Source organism: Zingiber officinale, chromosome 8B (assembly GCF_018446385.1).
Source record: "Zingiber officinale cultivar Zhangliang chromosome 8B, Zo_v1.1, whole genome shotgun sequence".
Classification (NCBI taxonomy): domain Eukaryota; kingdom Viridiplantae; phylum Streptophyta; class Magnoliopsida; order Zingiberales; family Zingiberaceae; genus Zingiber; species Zingiber officinale.
The window spans coordinates 30,500,994-30,520,407 of record NC_056001.1 but is presented as its reverse complement, the minus strand read 5'-3'; the positions used below and the strand labels follow the sequence as shown (position 1 = coordinate 30,520,407).

At 38.9% G+C, this 19,414-nt stretch overlaps 1 protein-coding gene across 1 annotated transcript; it reads left to right on the top strand.

Annotated features, from left to right (window-relative positions):
• The first annotated feature begins 16,173 nt into the window (after window positions 1-16,173).
• Window positions 16,174-17,454, top strand: LOC122013634 (agmatine hydroxycinnamoyltransferase 1-like). Its single transcript, XM_042569884.1, has one exon. It carries the CDS (start codon window positions 16,174-16,176, stop codon window positions 17,452-17,454), a length of 1,281 nt encoding a protein of 426 aa, XP_042425818.1.
• The last annotated feature ends 1,960 nt before the right edge of the window (window positions 17,455-19,414 follow it).

Below are 19,414 nucleotides of genomic sequence, written 5' to 3'. Positions count from 1 at the left end.
TTTGGGACGAAAACATATTCATCCCAAAAATGATGTCGCTAAATTTTACGACGAACAAATAATTTTCGTTGGAAATTTTTACGACAAATTTCAATTTTCGTTATAGAATTTGTTGTAAATCTGCAACGAATATTAATTCGTCGTAAATTTTATAATCTTAAATCTGCGACAAATATATATTTTATCCTAAATTTGCAATGAAAATTTTTCATCGTAAAAAACATTGCATATAAATAACCACGAAAAAAAAATAATCTGATTTTCATTGTAAATTTGAGACAAAAACATATCTTTGTCGTGAATCTGTAACGAATCAAGAGTCGTCGCAAATCTACAACAAATTTAGATTTGTTGCAAATCTGCAATGAATATGGATTCATCGCAGATTTGCAATAAATCTAGATTCATCCTAGAAAATGTCGCTTTTCTCCCCTACAAAGCTCGGCAATCTTTAAAAATTTGGGACGAATTTTGGGATGAATTTGGATTCGTCGCAAAAGTTGTTCCTTCCGGCCAGAATTTGCGATGAAAAATTAATTTTTGTCTCAAATTTACGACGAATCCTAATTCGTAGCAAAAGTTGTTCCTTTTCCATATGAATCTTGGCCAGAAGTTGCGACGAAAAACTAATTTTTGTTCCAAACCTGTGACGAATCCTATTTCGTCGTTGATTTGGGACGAATCCATATTTGTCGCAAATTTACAACGAATCCTAATTTATCGCAAATTTACAATAATTTTGCGACAAAGATAAATTTATCGCAAAATTTATCCCAAAAAAAAAAATGCAGAATCTTTTCTGTTTTTTATCCTATTTACATATTACACATACAAAATCTTCAACAAATTACATCCAACATATCCATATCCAACATCCAAACAAATCATCCCCAAAACACATCGTATTCAACATCCAAACAAATCATCCCAAAACTAAACACATCATATTCATATATACACATAACCAAAATCTAAACAACAAGAAGTTCAACAAATCATAATATCTAAACATGAAAGTTCTATCATAATCCAAACAACAAATGTAACAAGGCATCCAAAGCAAAAAAATAAATAAATACAAATCGTCATATCTCAGGAGCTTTGGTCGCCTTCCATACTTCTTTTTCTACGTCAAATTACAAACAAACAATAACATTTATAAGTAAAAAAAATATATCAAACATATTAATGATATATGTATCTAACATTTTCATACATGAATGAAATTTGTAATTAAGATTGTTTGTCATAACATGCAAAGTATCACCATGACATAAAATGCAAAATATCAAGGTGAAATTAAAGCTATTTGCAATTCATATACTTTGTTCAAGACTCATGTTTCTAATTAATGTTTGTTTTATATTTCTTGTAGAGAGTTGTAATACCTACTAATATCAAACTCATAATATTGATTTGAATATATTTTTTGTACAGTTATGACATATGATACGTATTATGTACTTGTAAAAATATATCAAACCATGATATAACATGCAAAGTATCAAGGTAAAATAAAAATATAAAATCAACTATAACATAACATGAAAAAAAAGTCCAAAACATAAAATTTACGAAGAATCACCACCGCCACCATCACCATCATCACCGCCATCATCATCACCAAGAGGAATTTGACTTGGAACAGAATTTAACTCAAGATGCTGCATAATAAATTCTTGTTGTCGACATATTTTTCTCATTTCTTGATCTTTTTCCTTTATAATGTCATTCAATTGGAAAATCTCTTCAGTTAAGTTATGCATCTGTTGAGTATGTGAGGAGGAGGAAGAACATATACGACCAACTCTATGAGTTCTGCTCAAAGAACTCATTCCGAATATCTTTCCTCCCCCTTTTGGCTCCCCCACTCGCCTGTAGCCATAAATTGAAATCGATACCAATAGATGGCTCAAACCCCTCAATATCAGCACTAGCAGAAGCTGAACATCTCTGTGCTGCCTCTAGCTCAACATATTTTTCATGTATTATAATAAAAAATAAAATAAATTTACAATAACAAAATTTTAGGAATGCAAGAGTATAAAGTTAGAGCAGGTATATTATTAAATAATAGAATCTAAGTTACAAATTAAGATCCAAAATTTATTCAAATCTTTAGCTCCATCCCCGTTCCAAGTCTTATCTTTTTTCTAAAATGTACAGGTGAATGTATCTATAAAATCAGACTCCTTTCCCATTTCTTAAGTCTAAACAAGATAATGAAAAATTATTAAATAGTGTAAAATAGATTAACAAAATATTGGGAGAGTTAAAAAATTACTAATCTGTCTCATCCATATTGATAGAACATCCCGCATGTTGGAGTGTATACTGAAAGCCTAAGCTTTGTAAACATTCATTATGAATAAAGAATCACATTTGGTCAAATTGTCTATATTTAGTTGTAGTTGTTCAATTAATTTATATTGTAGATAACATAGTATGTGGTGTCACATGCAGAAGATAATGTTATCAGTACCTTATAAATTATAAACAGTAGCTCACGACCAAAATGGAAAGAAACAAACCATTAAAAGGTCGTAGTGTAATTAGGTATTAGTTTATCTTGACTATATAATTACACTAGTACACTCAGAGTGTATTGAGTAGGACCATTTGAGGTCGTTTCTTTTATACTGACTTTATAAAGGAACAAATACCTCAGTTATTATGAAAGTGTGTGCTCTTAATCCTAATATAATAACAAACACATATATTTGATATTTATTTCTTTAATTTATCAATGGGTGAGATTTAGTTCGATGAATCAATAAACCCGATAAGTTGGGAAATTGTATCACTTATAGTGTGTGTTGTTGATTATAGAAGGAAATTGTGTCCTAGAGATACTAGGTTGATAATGTCCTCAAGAGGAGCTCATAAGAATTGTCATATTAAACCCTGCAGGTGGACTTAGTCCGACATGATGATAAGGTTGAGTGATACTACTCTTGGACTAAGATATTAATTAAATAAGTTGTCAGTAACTCACTTAATTAGTGGACATTCGATATCTTAAATACGGGGAGACTAACACACTCATAATAAGAAGGAGCCCAAAAATGTAATTTGGGATTGGTGCGGTAGTTCAATAATAGTTCTCTAGTGGAATGAATTATTATTGATAAAATTAAGTTGTGTATTCGGGGCGAACACGGGATGCTTAATTTTATCGGGAGACCAAAACCAATTCCTCCTCTCGGTCCCTATCGTAGCCTCTTATTTATAGAGTACTATGCCCACCTATACCCACCTTCTATACCCACCAATAGGGGGTCGGCCAAGCTAGCTTGGGAACCAAGCTAGGGCCGGCCTAGGTATAAATTGGGGTGGGCGGCCCTAGTGGGGGCCGGCCAAATTAAATTAAAAAGGAATTTTAATTTTATTTTTTATTATGTGGAAGAAATAATTTATTAAAGAAAATTAAAATTAAAATATCTCTCTTGTAAAAGATATACAAAAGATTAAAGAAAGAGATTAGATCTCTTTCCTTATTTGTAGATTGGTGAGATATTTTATTTTCTCTTTAAAATTATCCACATGTTGATAAAATTAAAATTATAGAAATTTCTTTTTATCAACCATGAAGAGATTTTTAAAGAGAAATTTTAATTTTAAAATTTCCGGAAACAAATTAGGAAGTTTTAATTGTTGATTAAAACTTGTCTAATTTATCTCTTTTGATGTGGCCGGCCATTAGAGATTAATTGGGGAAATTTTATTTTATTTTTCTCAATTAAATCATGTCAAGGGAATTAAGGAAATTTTATTGTAATTAAATTTCCTAATTTGCCTAGGCCAAGGAATATAAAAGAAGGGGTGAAGGTGTCTTCATGTGACACAACCTCTATTATTTCTCTCCCTCTTTTATTCCTTGGAGTGGCTGGCCATCCTCTTCCTCTCTCCCTCTTTGTGGTGGCCGAAACTCTCAAAGGCTTGGAGCTCTTGTGGCGGCCGGATACTACTTGGAGAAGAAGAAGAAGAAGAAGGAGAGAAAGCTAGCATCTCTTGGAGCTTGGTTGGTGTTTTGTTCTTCATCCTTGGTTAAGCTTTTTGTGGCCGAACCTAGCTAGGAGGAGAAGAAGGCGGTTGGTGGTTTCTCATCTCGGAAGATCGTTGCCCACACAACGTCCGAGGTTAGAAGAGGAATACGGTAGAAGATCAAGAGGTCTTTCTAAAAGGTATAACTAGTAATTTTTCTTTCCGCATCATACTAGTTATTTTTGGAAATAATACCAAATATAAGAGGCTTACGATTCTAGAATTTCGAATATGTTTTTCGATGTTGTGTTCTTTTGTTTTTTCTTTTCCTTGTGATTTGATTGTTCTTTTCGGTTAACCTAAAGTTATTTTAGGAAATTAAATATTAGTTTTCTATAAAAGGTTTTGTCTAGTCGGTGGTGGTTGCTCCCATATCCAAGAAGGCCATGTGTCTCGCCACGTCAGTACTGGAAACCGATTATGGAAATTAATATTTAATAGAATTAATAACTTAAGGTGATTTGGGTCGAATGTGTTAAGTTCCGCAGGAGATCCAAGTCAAAACCTAAAAGAACAAATAGATTAAGTTTTGGATCAAACGTGTTAAGTTCCGCGGGCGATCCAAAATTTAATTTAAAAGAACACATGGTAGCTAGGAAAAGGTTCAGACATTTGTACAAAATTTTTGTACAGTGGAACCTCTAGGCTTTCCGAGTAGCAACAAACACCGCATATGTCACAGACATTTCTCCAGAATTAAAAAATTAATTTATTTTATTCTAGTGATTTCTTTTTTTAAATTCCTCACTTTCCTAAAATTTTGAAATCCTTATCCAATTTTTCTCGGTGATGAATGTTGGTTTTTTCCCCCTCGACTTTGCATGATTGAGTACATGGAAAATGTGATCGCCACATTTTTTTCATGAAAATCCTCCTTATTTCCATCTCATCAATCATGTTCAAAGTCAATGATCATTATAATGAAAGAAAAATAATTATTTATATCTTTACTTTTATTTAATATATGAAATGAATGAGATATACCCTAAATTCACTCCATCATAGCTCTCTTGTCGGTGCTTGAGTGCTGGTATAACTCATCGAGTCTTCTCTCCAATGGTTATTCACAATTCTATTAATCTCGTGAATAACACGAACAGAATTATCAAATCTATTATAAATTACCAAAAAATATTATATAATTAAAATAGTTAAAAAATAAAATAGTTTGATTCTACTTATGAATCTCCACAAGGGAATATAGACTCTCGAGTGTTCGACCTCTCAGCAACCAAGTGTCGGGAAGGAATGAAAGAGGGTACTGACAACTCGATCGGTGAAGGTACTGCCAAAGGAGAAGGCATTGCCGAAGGAGAAGGCAATCCTGCAGAGGAAGGTATTGACATAGCTATATGCGACGGTACTGACATAGGTGTATGTGATGGTACTGGCATAGGTGTATGCGATGGTGCTTCTTGATCATATGGGGGTGTAGGAAGAGTGTCTGCAGGTGCTATAACTTGAGATCTCCATCTGCGACCACCCCGTTGAAATGTATTCTGAAAATTCAAAAATATGATAAAGTAAATATAAATATGATGCATAATAAATAATATGAAAAAAAACTTACCATATTTCCTAAAATTAAGAGAGTGCACGAACCCTTGAGATGACGATAGGATATAACTTCTAATCACCTATAAAAAAAATATAGAGTATTAATAGATAGAATATATAAATTTAAAAATAAAATAGTTTTGTAACTAATTGAGATAAACTAATTGAGCTATGAGTTTTATAATTTACATATTAAAAATAAATTTACTCCTAAAAAATCAATATCATATATGAAAATAAAATATCAAAAAGTTTATTTTATTAAGATAACAAAACTTACCCATTAAAAAAACCAAAGTCCTCATGGCCATTGTCATTATCATCCTCATCGTCCTCCTCGTCCTCCTCATCAATTTCAGTTGCACCCACATTTATCACTACTCCGCTGGGATCTTATAACGTTAGAATAACATATTCCTCAGTATGAAATATATTCGTAACTTTCTTTTGTTGATAAGCAATGTCCTCCCAACGTTCCTCAATTTTTTCTGTGCTTTCGTCTTACAAACAGCCCACCAATCAATTTTGTCTCGTTTTAAACTAGGATATGAAGCATAGAAAACTTGAATTGCTTGTTGTGCCAACATAAATGGTTCATATTTCTTATACAATCTCTTATGATTTATTTTAACCAAATTATATCATGGATGCATCTTCATCCCTCTGATAGGGTCAAACCAGCGACACATGAATAGAATTACTCGTATTTCTGGGCCAGGATATTCTATCTCTATAATTTCATCCAGCAAACCATAAAAATCATTGCTTGCATCTCCATCATTGGATGACTTAACACAAACTCCACTATTCATTGTAGTCTTTCCCATTCCATAATTTTGAGCATGAAAATTATATCCATTTATGAAATATGTTAGCCAAGTGCGTTCCATTGCTTTTGGACCCCATGCCAAATGGATTAACAATTCTTGCTCAACGTGAGTTTGATTATCATGAACCTAAAATCAAATACGACAATTATTACAAACATTCTTATGTGAAAACCAAATTTAAATTGACTACTTACATATGATTTGCACCATGATGAAACGTTTGGACAATTTAATAAAATATATATATGGGTTGCCCGCCATTCTTGACCTGTTAAGTATCTCTACTTACATGGTCCACTTGGTAGACCAAGGTAGTTAAAAATTGAGAATGAGTTTAAATTGGGATCAATAGGGCTTTCATCATTTCTTCCTGGCCTTCACCTTTTGCTTTGAATGTAAGGCACAAAATAATATGATGCAAAAGTTATTACTTCCTTGACAATGTATGCATTAATGTTGGGGTTCAATCAAAGTCTCACATTAGAAAGATTTGGTAAAGATCATGGGGTTAAAAGGATGCAAGATATTTCCATTGGTATGAGGCCTTTTGAGTAGAGCCTAAGAGCAAAGCCATGAGAGCGTAGACCTAAAGTGGACAATATCATGTCATTGTGGAGATATGTGGATATCCTTTGGGCACAATAAATGGTATCAGAGTCATGGTACGAACCAGATACCATGTGGGGTGACCTTGAACGAAGTTGAGGGTGGACCCGGAGTAGGTCAGGGTGACCGGATGCTCGTGGGAGGCTTGGAGCAGGTCAGGGTGATCGGAGACTTGTGCGGAAGCAAATAGATCAGGGTGACCAGATGCTCACAGGGAGGTCCGAAGTAGGTCAGGGTGACAGAATACTCGCGGGGAGGCTTAGAGCAGGTTAGGATGACTAGATGCTTGCGGGAGGCCTGGAGCAGGTCAAGGTGACCAGATACTCGCGGGGAGGCAAGTAGGTCAGGGTGACCGGATGCTCGCAATGAGGCCCGAAGTAGGTCAAGGTGGCCGAATGCTCACGAGAATGCCCGGAGTAGGTCAAGGTGACCGGGTGCGGATGCTTGCGGGGAGGCCCAGAGCAGGTCAGAATGACCAAATGCTCGCGGGGAGGCCCGGACCATGAGAGTAATTGTGGTCCTTCGTGTTGGTGCAACCTTAGGTCAAGGTTGACTTGGTTGACCTGACTCGAGTTGGTCAAGGGTGACCTGACTCGAGTTGTATTTTGATGTTTGACAATGTTTGACGAGAGTAGAAAAGTTGTATTCTGATGTGTTGACAAGAATACAAACTTGGGAGATTGTTGGTGCAACCGTAGGTCAAGGTTGATCTGAAAAGTCCAAGCAGGGAGCTTGGCACTGGAAAAGTCCAAGTATGGAGACTTGGCACTGGAAAAGTCCAAGCAGGGAGCTTGGCACGCGAAAAGTCCAAGTATGGAGACTTGGCACTGGAAAAGTCCAAGCAGGGAGCTTGGCACGAGGGAAAGTCCTAACTGGGATGTTAGGCAGTTGGAAAGTCCCGTGAGTGAAGCCAAGGAGATGAGAGTCCTAACTGGGATGTTAGGCTTGGAAAGTCCCGTGAGTGAAGCAAGGAGAAAGTCCTAACGGGATGTTAGGCGGTTGAACTGGTGAGTGAAGCCGGGTGAAAGTCCCGTGAGTGAAGCCGGCAGGAAAATCCGATGGATCGTGATGATCGGACATCCGTGTAGAGAAAGTCCAAGTGGGTCAAAGGGATTGACCGGACACTGGAGAGTCTTAGCAGGTCAAGGGACCGACCGGATGCTAAGCATGATGTACCAACAGTCAAGGTTGACCGGATGTTGGTTTGGGAGACTTGGGACTTGGTTTGGGCAAAATTAACTCCGGATCGGTCTATGCATCGATCCAAATGATCGTTAGGTATCCGATCGATCCGTGACCGATCGATAACAAATGTAAGGGTTCTCGAGACATCGATCGGCGAGACCGATCGGAAGAGTTGAGCAGAGACACCCACCTCTCGACAGAGGTGGGATCGACCGGACCGATCGATCGGGGCCCTGATCGGTCCCCATGACCGATCAGCAGAGCTGATCGGTCCACGGACCGATCAGTATGCGCGCAGAGTTGCGTCTGATTTATTCTGATCGGTCCGGGACCGATCAGGATAGAGCCCGATCGGTCCCCACGACCGATCGACCAGCCCGCACCGATCGGTGATGCTCGATCGGTCCACACACCAGCCGCACAACGGCCAGATTCTCGTGTCTTCGTGTCTTCTTCGCAGTGCGGTATAAGACCTCTACAGAGACGAAGAAGATAACAACTCTCTTCCTCACGACATCGACATCGCGATTTGAGCTTTCGAGCTCCTCTTCTTGAAGCTTCGTGAGCTTCTTGTCGGTTTTCTAGTCTGGCATCCGTGAAGCCGCTTCATCAACGGACTCCAGACGAGAAGGCAAGCTTGTTTGTTTTACATTCATATTGTTCTTGCTCTTCTTTGTATCTCCTGTATTGCTTTTGCAAAAGATTGTGGCGAGGTTTCTCCACCCATAAGGAGTTATTGTTAGCCGGTTTTCCGGGGACTCATCCACCGACGGATTGATAGGCTTCGTCCACCTTACGGACACGCCGAGGAGTAGGAGTTCATCTCCGAACTTCGTTATATGGTTTGCCTTTCTTCTCTTGTTTTCTTTCTACGTTGTATTTCCGCTACACTAACCTAATCGTAGGAAGAAACGTGAAAGTTTGGGGTCGGCTATTAACACCCCCCTCTCTTGCCGTACAAAGGATCCTAACACTTCGTTTGAGGGGAGAATTGTTGGGGTTCAATCAAAGTCCCACATTGGAAAGATTTGGGAAAGATAATGGGGTTAAAAGGATGCAAGATATCTCCATTGGCATGAGGCCTTTTGGGTAGAGCCCAAGAGCAAAGTCATGAGGGTCTAGGCCCAAAGTAGACAATATCATGCCATTGTGGAGATATGTGGACATCCTTTGGGTGTAACATTTGGTCACTCTGACCTGCTCTGGGCCTCCCCGCAAGTATTCGCACCCGGTCACCTTGACCTACTCCGGGCCTCCCCGCGAGCATTCGACCACCTTTACCTGCTTCGGGCCTCACTACGAGCATTCGGTCACCCTGACCTACTCGCCTTCCCTCGAGTATCTGGTCACCTTAACTTGCTCCAGGCCTTCCGCAAACATCCAGTCATCCTGACCTGCTCCAAGCCTCCCCGCGAGTATCCGGTAACCCTAACCTGCTTCGGGCCTCCCTGCGAGCATCTGGTCACCCTGACCTACTCCAGGCTCACCCTCAACTTCCTTCAAGGCCACGCTACATGGTATCTAGTTCGTACCATGGCTCTGATACTATTTGTTGTGCCCAAAGGATGTCCACATATCTCCATAATGGCATGATATTGTCTACTTTGGGCCTAGGCCCTCATGGCTTTGCTCTTGGGCTCTACCCAAAAGGCCTCATGTCAATGGAGATATCTTGCATCCTTTTAACCCCATTATCTTTCCCAAATCTTTCCAATGTGGAACTTTGATTGAACCCCAACAATTCTCCCCTCAAACGAAGGACCACAATTACTCTCATGGTCCGGGCCTCCCCGCGAGCATCTGGTCATTCTGACCTGCTCTGGGCCTCCCCGCAAGCATCCGCACCCGGTCACCTTGACCTACTCCGGGCATCCCCGTGAGCATTCGGCCACCTTGACCTGCTTCGGGCCTCACTACGAGCATCCGGTCACCCTGACCTGCTCCAGGCCTCCCGCAAGCATCCAGTCATCCTGACCTGTTCCAAGCCTCCCCGCGAGTATCTGATCACCCTGACCTGCTTCAGGGCTCCCTGCGAGCATCTGGTCACCCTGACCTACTTGCTTCCGCACATGTATCCGATCACCCTGACCTACTCCAGGCTTCCCACGAACATTCGGTCACCCTGATCTATTCCAGGCCCGCCCTCAACTTCGTTTAAGGCCACCCCACATGGTATCTGGTTCGTACCATGGCTCTGATACCATTTGTTGTGCCCAAAGGATGTCAACATATCTCCACAATGGCATAATATTGTCCACTTTGGGCCTAGGCCCTCATGACTTTGCTCTTGGACTCTACCCAAAAGACCTCATTCCAATGGAGATATCTTGCATCCTTTTAACCCCATGATTTTTACCAAATATTTCCAATGTGGAACTTTGATTGAACCCTAACAATCCTCCCCTCAAATGAAGGACCACAATTACTCTCATGGACTGGGCCTCCCCGCGAGCATCTGGTCACTCTGACCTACTCTGGGCCTCCCCGCAAGCATCCGCACCCGGTCACCTTGACCTAGTCCTGGCCTCCTCGCGAGCATTTGACCACCTTGACCTGCTTCGGGCCTCATTGCGAGCATCCGGTCACCTTGACCTACTCACCTCCCCGCGAGTATCTGGTCACCTTGACCTACTCCAGGCCTCCCGCAAGCATCCAGTCATCCTGACCTGCTCCAAGCCTCTCCGCAAGTATCCAGTCACCCTAACCTGCTTCGGGCCTCCCTACGAGCATCTGGTCACCCTGACCTACTCCGGACCCACCCTTAACTTCGTTCAAGGCCACCCCACATGGTATCTGGTTCGTACCATGGCTCTGATACCATTTGTTGTGCCCAAAGGATGTCCACATATCTCCACAATGACATGATATTGTCCACTTTAGGCATAGACCCTCATGACTTTGCTCTTGGGTTCTCCCCAAAAGGCCTCATGCCAATGGAGATATCTTACATCTTTTTAATTCCATGATCTTTACCAAATCTTTCCAATATGGGACTTTGATTGAACCCCAACAATTAACAATAAATACTTCAACATGTACCTTATTTTTGATATTTTTTCTTTAAATGATATAAGAATCTAATTATGTTAAAACAAATTGTATTAGATATTAATATATAATAAAATTAGTATAATTTTATGCATTCAGATTATCGAAGTATAGAAGATGAAAATTTACCTTTCAAAAGGATACATCCATCGAAAATGGACAGGTTCTCCAACTTTAACCTCGTATGGCAAGTGAATCAAAAGATGTTCCATGGAATCAAAAAATGAGGATGGAAATATCCTTTTTAAATTACACAAAATGATTGGAATGTCTCTTTCTAATTTCTCTATGTGTGAATGTCTCAAAATTGTAGAGCAAATATCATGTAGAAAAATGTATAACACTATAATAACATCTCATACAAAATTTGGTAAGAGTTCCCTAAAGGCAATAAGAGTGAGCCTTTGCATGATTATATGACATTCATGGCTTTTCAAACCAATAAATTTGCATTCTATCATATCGACACATCTTCCAAGATTAAAGACATACCCATCTAGAAATTTTGATGATTTTAACCATTCACACACAACACGTCTCTGATTCTTATTCAATGTATAAACTGACTTTGGCTTTGGTCCCCTACTATTTTCCTCGACATCAAGAGTGAGCCTTTTATAAATAATGAATAACATATTTGAACTCTTTGCAATCTCAGAAATCCATACGAACTGAAATAAGTACAATCAGAGTTCTCTAAGTCTATCAATAAGTTTTGGTCAAAACTCATTGATGGAACTAGAGAATTCCAATTACACTCATTTCAGTTTCCGTATATTTCTAGGGTTGCAAGGAGTTTAAATATGCTATCCATTATTTATTTCGACTTCTCAGAGATGTTAAAATATAATAAGGAAGAATTGTTGGGGATCGGATGACCGACTAGAAGGGGGGTTGAATAGGCTAGGTCACCTCAATTTGATTTCTTCTCAATGAGGTTAGTGCGCAAGTGGAAATATTATTAACTAAATAAAACAATAAGAATAGAACACAAACTCTAACACACGATCGATGTAACGTGGTTCGGAGATTGCTTGCTCCTACTCCATGACTTGTCCTTGAGGTGGGCGATCCCTTAATCCTTCGGTGGATTAGTCCTTGGCAATCTCCGGCTAGAGCTTTCTCCTTCTCGCTGGAGCAAACCTTTCACAAAGGTCTCTTCCTCTTTACAAGATGAAACTTAGGTTTGGATAGGAAGAGAAGACTTGGAAGCTTTGGATAAAAACTTAGGAGTTATTCAACAAGCATAAGTAACCTCTAGGGATGACAATGGGTAGGGTTTGGGTAGGATTTCATATCCTCTGTACCCATCCTCATTTATTATATATATACCTATTCCCACCCCCATACCCATCGAGTATTTAACTTTCATATCCATCCCGATATCCGATGAATTTTTAGGTATCCATATCCTACCCTTCTTCCTATTACTCCCTACCATTCTTATTTTTTTTTTAAAAAAAATTATTTCAATATACTTGTCAGCTCTTCCTCGTCTCGCGCTCCTTCGATCGGGTGAACATTTCTCGTGGAAAAAAGATAAGATACGTGTTGATGACCGGATAAAGAGATAAATTATGTATTTTTTTTAAGATGGAAAGTGGGCTAAAGTTTTTTATTTCTCAATACAAAATGAGGCTATATATATATATATATATCGGGTATCAGGTAGGGTATGGGTAAGATTTTACCACATCCGCCTCCATACCCATACTCGAAATACCTATACCCGAATACCCATTTACTATAATCGGGTATAAAAATTTTCTCCATATCCTCCTCCATTCGGGTCGGATGTCGGATTACCCATCGGATTCAGGTAAAATTGTCATCCCTGATAACCTCCTTCAATGCTCTAAAGCTTCCCTTAAATAAGAGGAGATAATTGAATAATAATTCAACTCAACCCGACATCAGTCAACTGGTCTATACACTAGTCGACTAATATAGCTGTTAGATACAATCAACGACTCTCTGCAGGACTCATTTTCTGCTAACGATCATATACCAGTTGACTGGTGTTAACACTAGTCGACTGGTCTACACAGCCGAAGAGCACAAAACCTTCCTGTGCTCTTTGCGAATTTGGACCAGTCGACTGGTCCAAGTACCAGTCGACTGGTACCTTACATTCACTCACACTCATCCTTTCCGGAGTCGCCCTTGAAGCCCTCTTCCTCGGCCTTCATCCGTCAGATGCACCCAAGCCCGCGACTCCTCTCCATGCACCATTCGCGTTGCCTTGAAGTCTGCTTCCCTCGGCTTTACTCTGTTCCTCATCCGACGGTCCCTCAGATGTTTTCCACACCATCCTTCATCGACTCAAGGATCCGAGCCCTAGGATGAGCTTCCTAAATTTGGTCGCACCAAGTTCCTCATGTGTTTCACCAAATCCTGCATGACTCAAACACATATCAAATACATATGAAAGCCTAACTTAAACTCTTTGACACACACATCAAAACCATGATCGTACATATCAATCCTAGGTCGATTGCACCAACAAGAATGACCAAAATTCTCCGCGTTGGGCCTGATATGGCCCAACGTGGGTCTGATATGGCCCAACGTGGGCCTGATATCATTCTATATCAGACCCACGTTGGACCTGATATCATTCTATATCAGACCCACGTTGGACCTGATATGATTCCATATCATGCCCAACGTGAACCTAATATCTTTCTATATCAGGCCCACATTATGCCTGATATGATTCCATATTAGCTCCAACGTGGGCTTTATATCATTCCATATCAGGCTCATGTTGGGCCTGATATGATTTCATATCAAGTCTAATGTGGGTCTGATATCATTCTATATCATGCTCACATTGGGTCTGATATGATTCCATATCAAGCCCAACATGGAGAATTTTGATGATTCTTTCTTATTATAGTTTAATACCTCTGAGAAGTCAAAATAAATAATGGATAACATATTTGAACTCCTTGTAACCTCAAAAATCCATAGGAACTAAAATGTATGTAATCGGAGCTCTATAGGTCAATCAGGGGTTTCGATCAAAACTCATTGATGAACCTAGAGAGCTCCGATTGCACCAATTTCAATTCTTATGAATTTCTAGGGTTGCAAGGAGTTTAAATATGTTATCCATTATTTATTTCAGCTTCTCAAATGTGTTAAAATGTTTTTATAAGAATTGACGTGTAAAAGAAGAAAAAAAAAGGAGAGGGAAAAAAAAAGAAACGTTGCATGCATAGGAGGAAAAAGAAGAGAAAGAAATGATAGAGAAAATAAAAAATAATAATAAAGGAGGTAGAATGAGAAAAACAATGTAAAAAAGTATATCTTTTAGTAAATAATAAATTAGCATACCTTTTAATAAATTTAAAAACTTAAATACACTTTTTAATAAATTAACATAATATATTTGAGAAGACCTATATCATTCTACTCGTCTACTTGATAATTTTGAAAGCGCTCATTAAAGTGTAACGATAACTTCCGCAAACTATCCATCATTGTAAAGTTACGCTTGGCCCGATCTGACTACCCTGAACCATGAATTTCTCAATACAAGTCTTTTCTTTTAAATTAAGTGTTCATACCTGTTCGAGAATCTGGGGTGCTTTAGGAATTCAACTTAATGCCTTATCGCCGCATAATTGTGCTCGTGGAGCTACCTACATCATTGCTGAGGAGATATTTTGGACCATTTTTTACAATTTAAAGGAGAGCCTCTGTACCATTATTTATTATCCTGAGAATATTTTTTTTATATGTATTGATAGGGATAAATAATCTCTACTTATAAAATAAATAAGGATCATTTATCTCTATCATGTAAAGAAAGGATCTTCTTAATCATAAAAATGGTCCAAATGATTCCACCACATGTCATTGGGGTTGTTGCTGCAGGAGTGCTCATGTGATAATTTAGAAAAAAAAATTGATTCATTCCTTTGATATATTTTTTCTTCTTACATTCGATTATTCGACCATTATTTTATAATGTTAAAATAAAAAATGAATGATACATCCTCTCTCTTATCTGTACCTCAATTAAAGTAACAAGTTATAACACTGTCTAGCTCGTACAATGAGGATATCTTATTCTTGATAATTTTAATTATTTATTTAAAGTTATCAACAAAAATTTTATTTAATTTAAATAATCAATAATTCCCGAATAATGTTACATGCTCGATACGTCAGTAAAAAGGACATACAATCAGGAATCGAAAAACTTCAAAAAACTGAGATTTTTCTTGATTCCGGAGTTATCGGTTTTTTTTATCCAAAATACCCTTGGATAAAAGAAAAATATGATAAAAAAAAGTAAAATGGAAAAGAAGAAAAATGAAAATATAAAAAATAAAATTTTAAAATAAAAAAGCGTAATTTTTTTAAAAAAAATAAAAAATCATAAAAAAATAAAAAAGCATTAAAAAATAATAAAAAAATTGTAAAAAAACTTTTAAAAAATAGAAAAAACATTAAAAACTTTTAAAAAATACAAAAAAACATAAAAAAAATTAAAAAAGTAAAAAAATGTTAAAAACATTAAAAAATAGAAAAATGTAAAAACCCCCAAAAAAATAAAAAAACCTAAAAACTAAAAAATAAAAAGTAAAAAAATTTAAAAACATACCAAAATATATATATATATATATATATATATATATATATATATATATATAATGTGAAAATATAGTAAAATATAATAGAGTTTAAATAATAATAATAATAATAATATTATTATTATTATTATTATTATTATTATGTATAGTTAATTTTGTAAAAGTAATTTAGTAAAATATTAAATTATGTTATTTATTAAAATCTTTAAACAAATATATTTTTATTATATTATCTAAATTAAATAAACATCCGCAGCAATCGTGGAAAAAGAAGCAGCAGCAGCATCGATCGATTGATCATGGAGGTGAGAGTGAAGAGCTGGAGGCTCGTCAAACCAATCGACTGCCATCCGCCTCCTTCGACTGATCGTCTCCACATCGTTCCCCTGACCGTCTTCGACAAGGTGACCACGAACTTCCACGCCGCCGTCATCTACCTCTTCCGCCCGCCGCATGCGCCGACCTCCAATTGCCACTTGGAGCGCGGCCTCGCGGAGGCCCTGTCCGCCTATAGGGAGTTCGCCGGGAGGTTTGCCGCCGACGATGACGGCAACCCCGTCATCGTCCTCAACGATGCCGGCGTGCTTTTCGTCGAGGCGACGGCAGACTTTCCCCTCCCGTTCGAACCGTCCCCTGCTTCGCTGCGCTTCCTCCCGAGCAATGACGGCGGTGATACTGGAGATGCTTTGGCGCGTGTCCAACTGACACGGTTCGCGTGTGGCTCCTTGGCTATCGGGTTCTCGTCGCACCACGGCGTCGCCGACGGGCACGCCACTGGCAATTTTTTAGTCGCGTGGGGGCTCGCTTGCAGGGGGATTCCGTTCCCGTCGCCGTTCCGCGACAGGTCCGTTGTCGCTGTTCCGCGTGACCCTCCGGAAATCCGGTTCGATCACCGGAACACGGAATACTACTTCAACGCCGACAACGATGGTGACAGTTTCCCAAAAGACGACGATGTCGAGATGATCAAGGTTCACTTCACGCCGGAATTCGTCGCCGATCTCAAAACAGAGTCTGGGGCGCCCACCGCATTCGAGGCCGTGGTGGCGCAGCTGTGGCGGGCGGCGACGAGGGCTCGCGGGCTCGGCGAAGGAACGACCACCCACTTGATGATCTCGATCGACGGCCGGAGGCAGACGAGCCCTCCTCTCCCTGGCGAGTACTTCGGCAACCTGGTCCTCTGGGCTGTGCCCCACGCCGCCGCCAGCGATCTCGTCGCCCAGCCGCTGCGCCACTCGGCGTCAATAATTCGCGAAGAGGTCGCCAAGATCGACTCCGGGTACTTCCAGTCGTTCGTGGACTTCGCGAGCTCGGGGGCGGTGGAGGCGGAGAAGCTGGTACCGGCGGCGGTGAATGGAGAGGCGGCAATATGGCCAGGACTGGACGTGGCGAGCTGGCTGAGGCTGCCATTCTCCGAGGTGGATTTCGGCGGAGGACCCCCGTCCATGGTGATGCCGCCTTACGTGGCGATGGAGGGGCTGGTGGTGATTTTGCCCGGCGGAGACGGCGGCGTCGACGCGTACGTCAACATGTTCGACCGATTCGCTGACGATTTCCGGCGGTATTCCCACTGTTTTTAATAATAATAATAATAATATATTATTGTATGGCTTTATTGCACCGTTTTATGTTATGTGTTATGCTGATGATAATAATAATTCCTTTGCCTCAAAATTTATATACATTCAAAAATTAATTTTTGAAATATTTTTATTTTATTTAAGATTCAAATTTAAAATTTCTAATTATTGCTATAAATTACTAAGATTGATCTTAAATTGAAACATTATAATTTCAAATTAAGATTACATTAATCTAATATTATAAAGCTTTTATCTTAGCAATTGAAGTTTAAGTAGATCAAAATGATATAATATTTGGTGAATTAAAGTCTAAACATATCAAAGTGACCGGGAGATTGGATATCAAGTAGATAAGAAAGTCATGAACACGAGGCCTTTAATTTAGCAAAAGAAGTTTCGGAGACGAGACCTTTTAATACTAAGAGGATAACCCGGAGGCGGACACTTAGTAGAGAGGTCCTAGACGAGATGTCTTTGAAAACAATATCTGTTAGCAAATAAGAAAGTCCCAAAGGTATATTTTTTAATTTGCTTAATTAGCAAATAAATTAAATTTAAACCAGTTGAGGGTTTATAAATGACATATATATATAGTCATATTCTCTTTATGTCTAATATCTCTAAAATGCCTAAATAGATATGCATGATCCCTATATTAGGGTAAAACCAAAATCTACATCTCACAAAGACTATAAGGTGACTTGTATGTGTTTTAGTGCACATTAGATACAAGTGAGATGTTAGGATGATGAACAAAGCTCAAGATGTTGATTTAGTGCATTCTTTTGAGTTTTTAGGTTCATCAAAACACATAGTTATGTGTTTTCCCATCATTGGAAAAGCTAATGTACAAGTCATGTGCATTAAGCCCAAGGAACATGGTGGGATATTGGTTTGAAAATGTTTTCAAAATAATTTTGGAAAACCTTGGTGAAGGCTATCTTTTGATAGTAATCACCATTGAATAGTTAAACACAAACTTGAAGAAAACACTAAAGTTTTTGCAAGTTTTCAAGTTTGTGTCAATCTTTGAAAATATGAAGTATTTTCATAGAAAACTATTTTTCCTTGATAGTAAATGCCCTAAATAATGTCTACACGAAATTTCATGATTTTTGAATTTTTTGTAGAAATTTCTAGGGGTTTCTGAAGTTGACTGAAATGGAATTTCAGCAACTATCAGAGCTCCGATCGATCCATGGATCGATTGGAGTGCCTGAATCGATCCATGGATCGATTCAGAAGGCGAGCAGAAGCTCGCTGGATCGATCAGCCGATCGATCCAGGAAGTCTGAATCGATCAGTGGATCGATTCAGAAAGGTTTAATCGATTGGAACCCAACTCCAATCGATCCAAGTTGCTGATTTTGGCTGGGAAAGCCTGATTTCGGCATCGTTAAACCTATTTTAGTCTAGGTAACCTTTCTAAACCCCTAAAAATATATTTGTATACATTCAAAGGGTGTTTTCATGTGAAAACAAGGATGGATTGGTTAAGGAAGGCTAAGTTGAAGTTAAGGTTGAGGTTTGTTTCAAATTTTTGAATATTTGAACCTCAAAACTTCTACAATAGGGTCTCCTAAAGTTTTAGGGATCCCAAGTCATTGTTGGTGCAATGACAGAAGTTACCACCATGTCTTTAGGGGGAGAGACTCTTTAAAGGCATGAAAATTATTTTTCATACACCTTGGAAGGTGGTTAACCTTCCGTTAAGTGAATAATGCTCACGGATGAGCATTTGCCTACATTAAGGAAGAATGTAGGGTTAAGGATAAATGAAGGGAATGAGACCTTCATTATCGTTTGTTGGTCACAACGAGTGATGTTGTGAACAACGATGAGCAACTCTTCAGGGGGAGAGTTTTCAACAATGGGACATTTGTTGAAGTGTGTCCAAAATTGAGGCACGAGTTTATGTGTGCTCAGAGATGGGTTGATGTGTGCCAATAGGGGGAGA

Excerpts from the sequence above, each read along its gene's own strand:
- LOC122013634 (XM_042569884.1), top strand. The coding sequence starts at position 16,174 with ATGGAGGTGAGAGTGAAGAGCTGGAGGCTCGTCAAACCAATCGACTGC.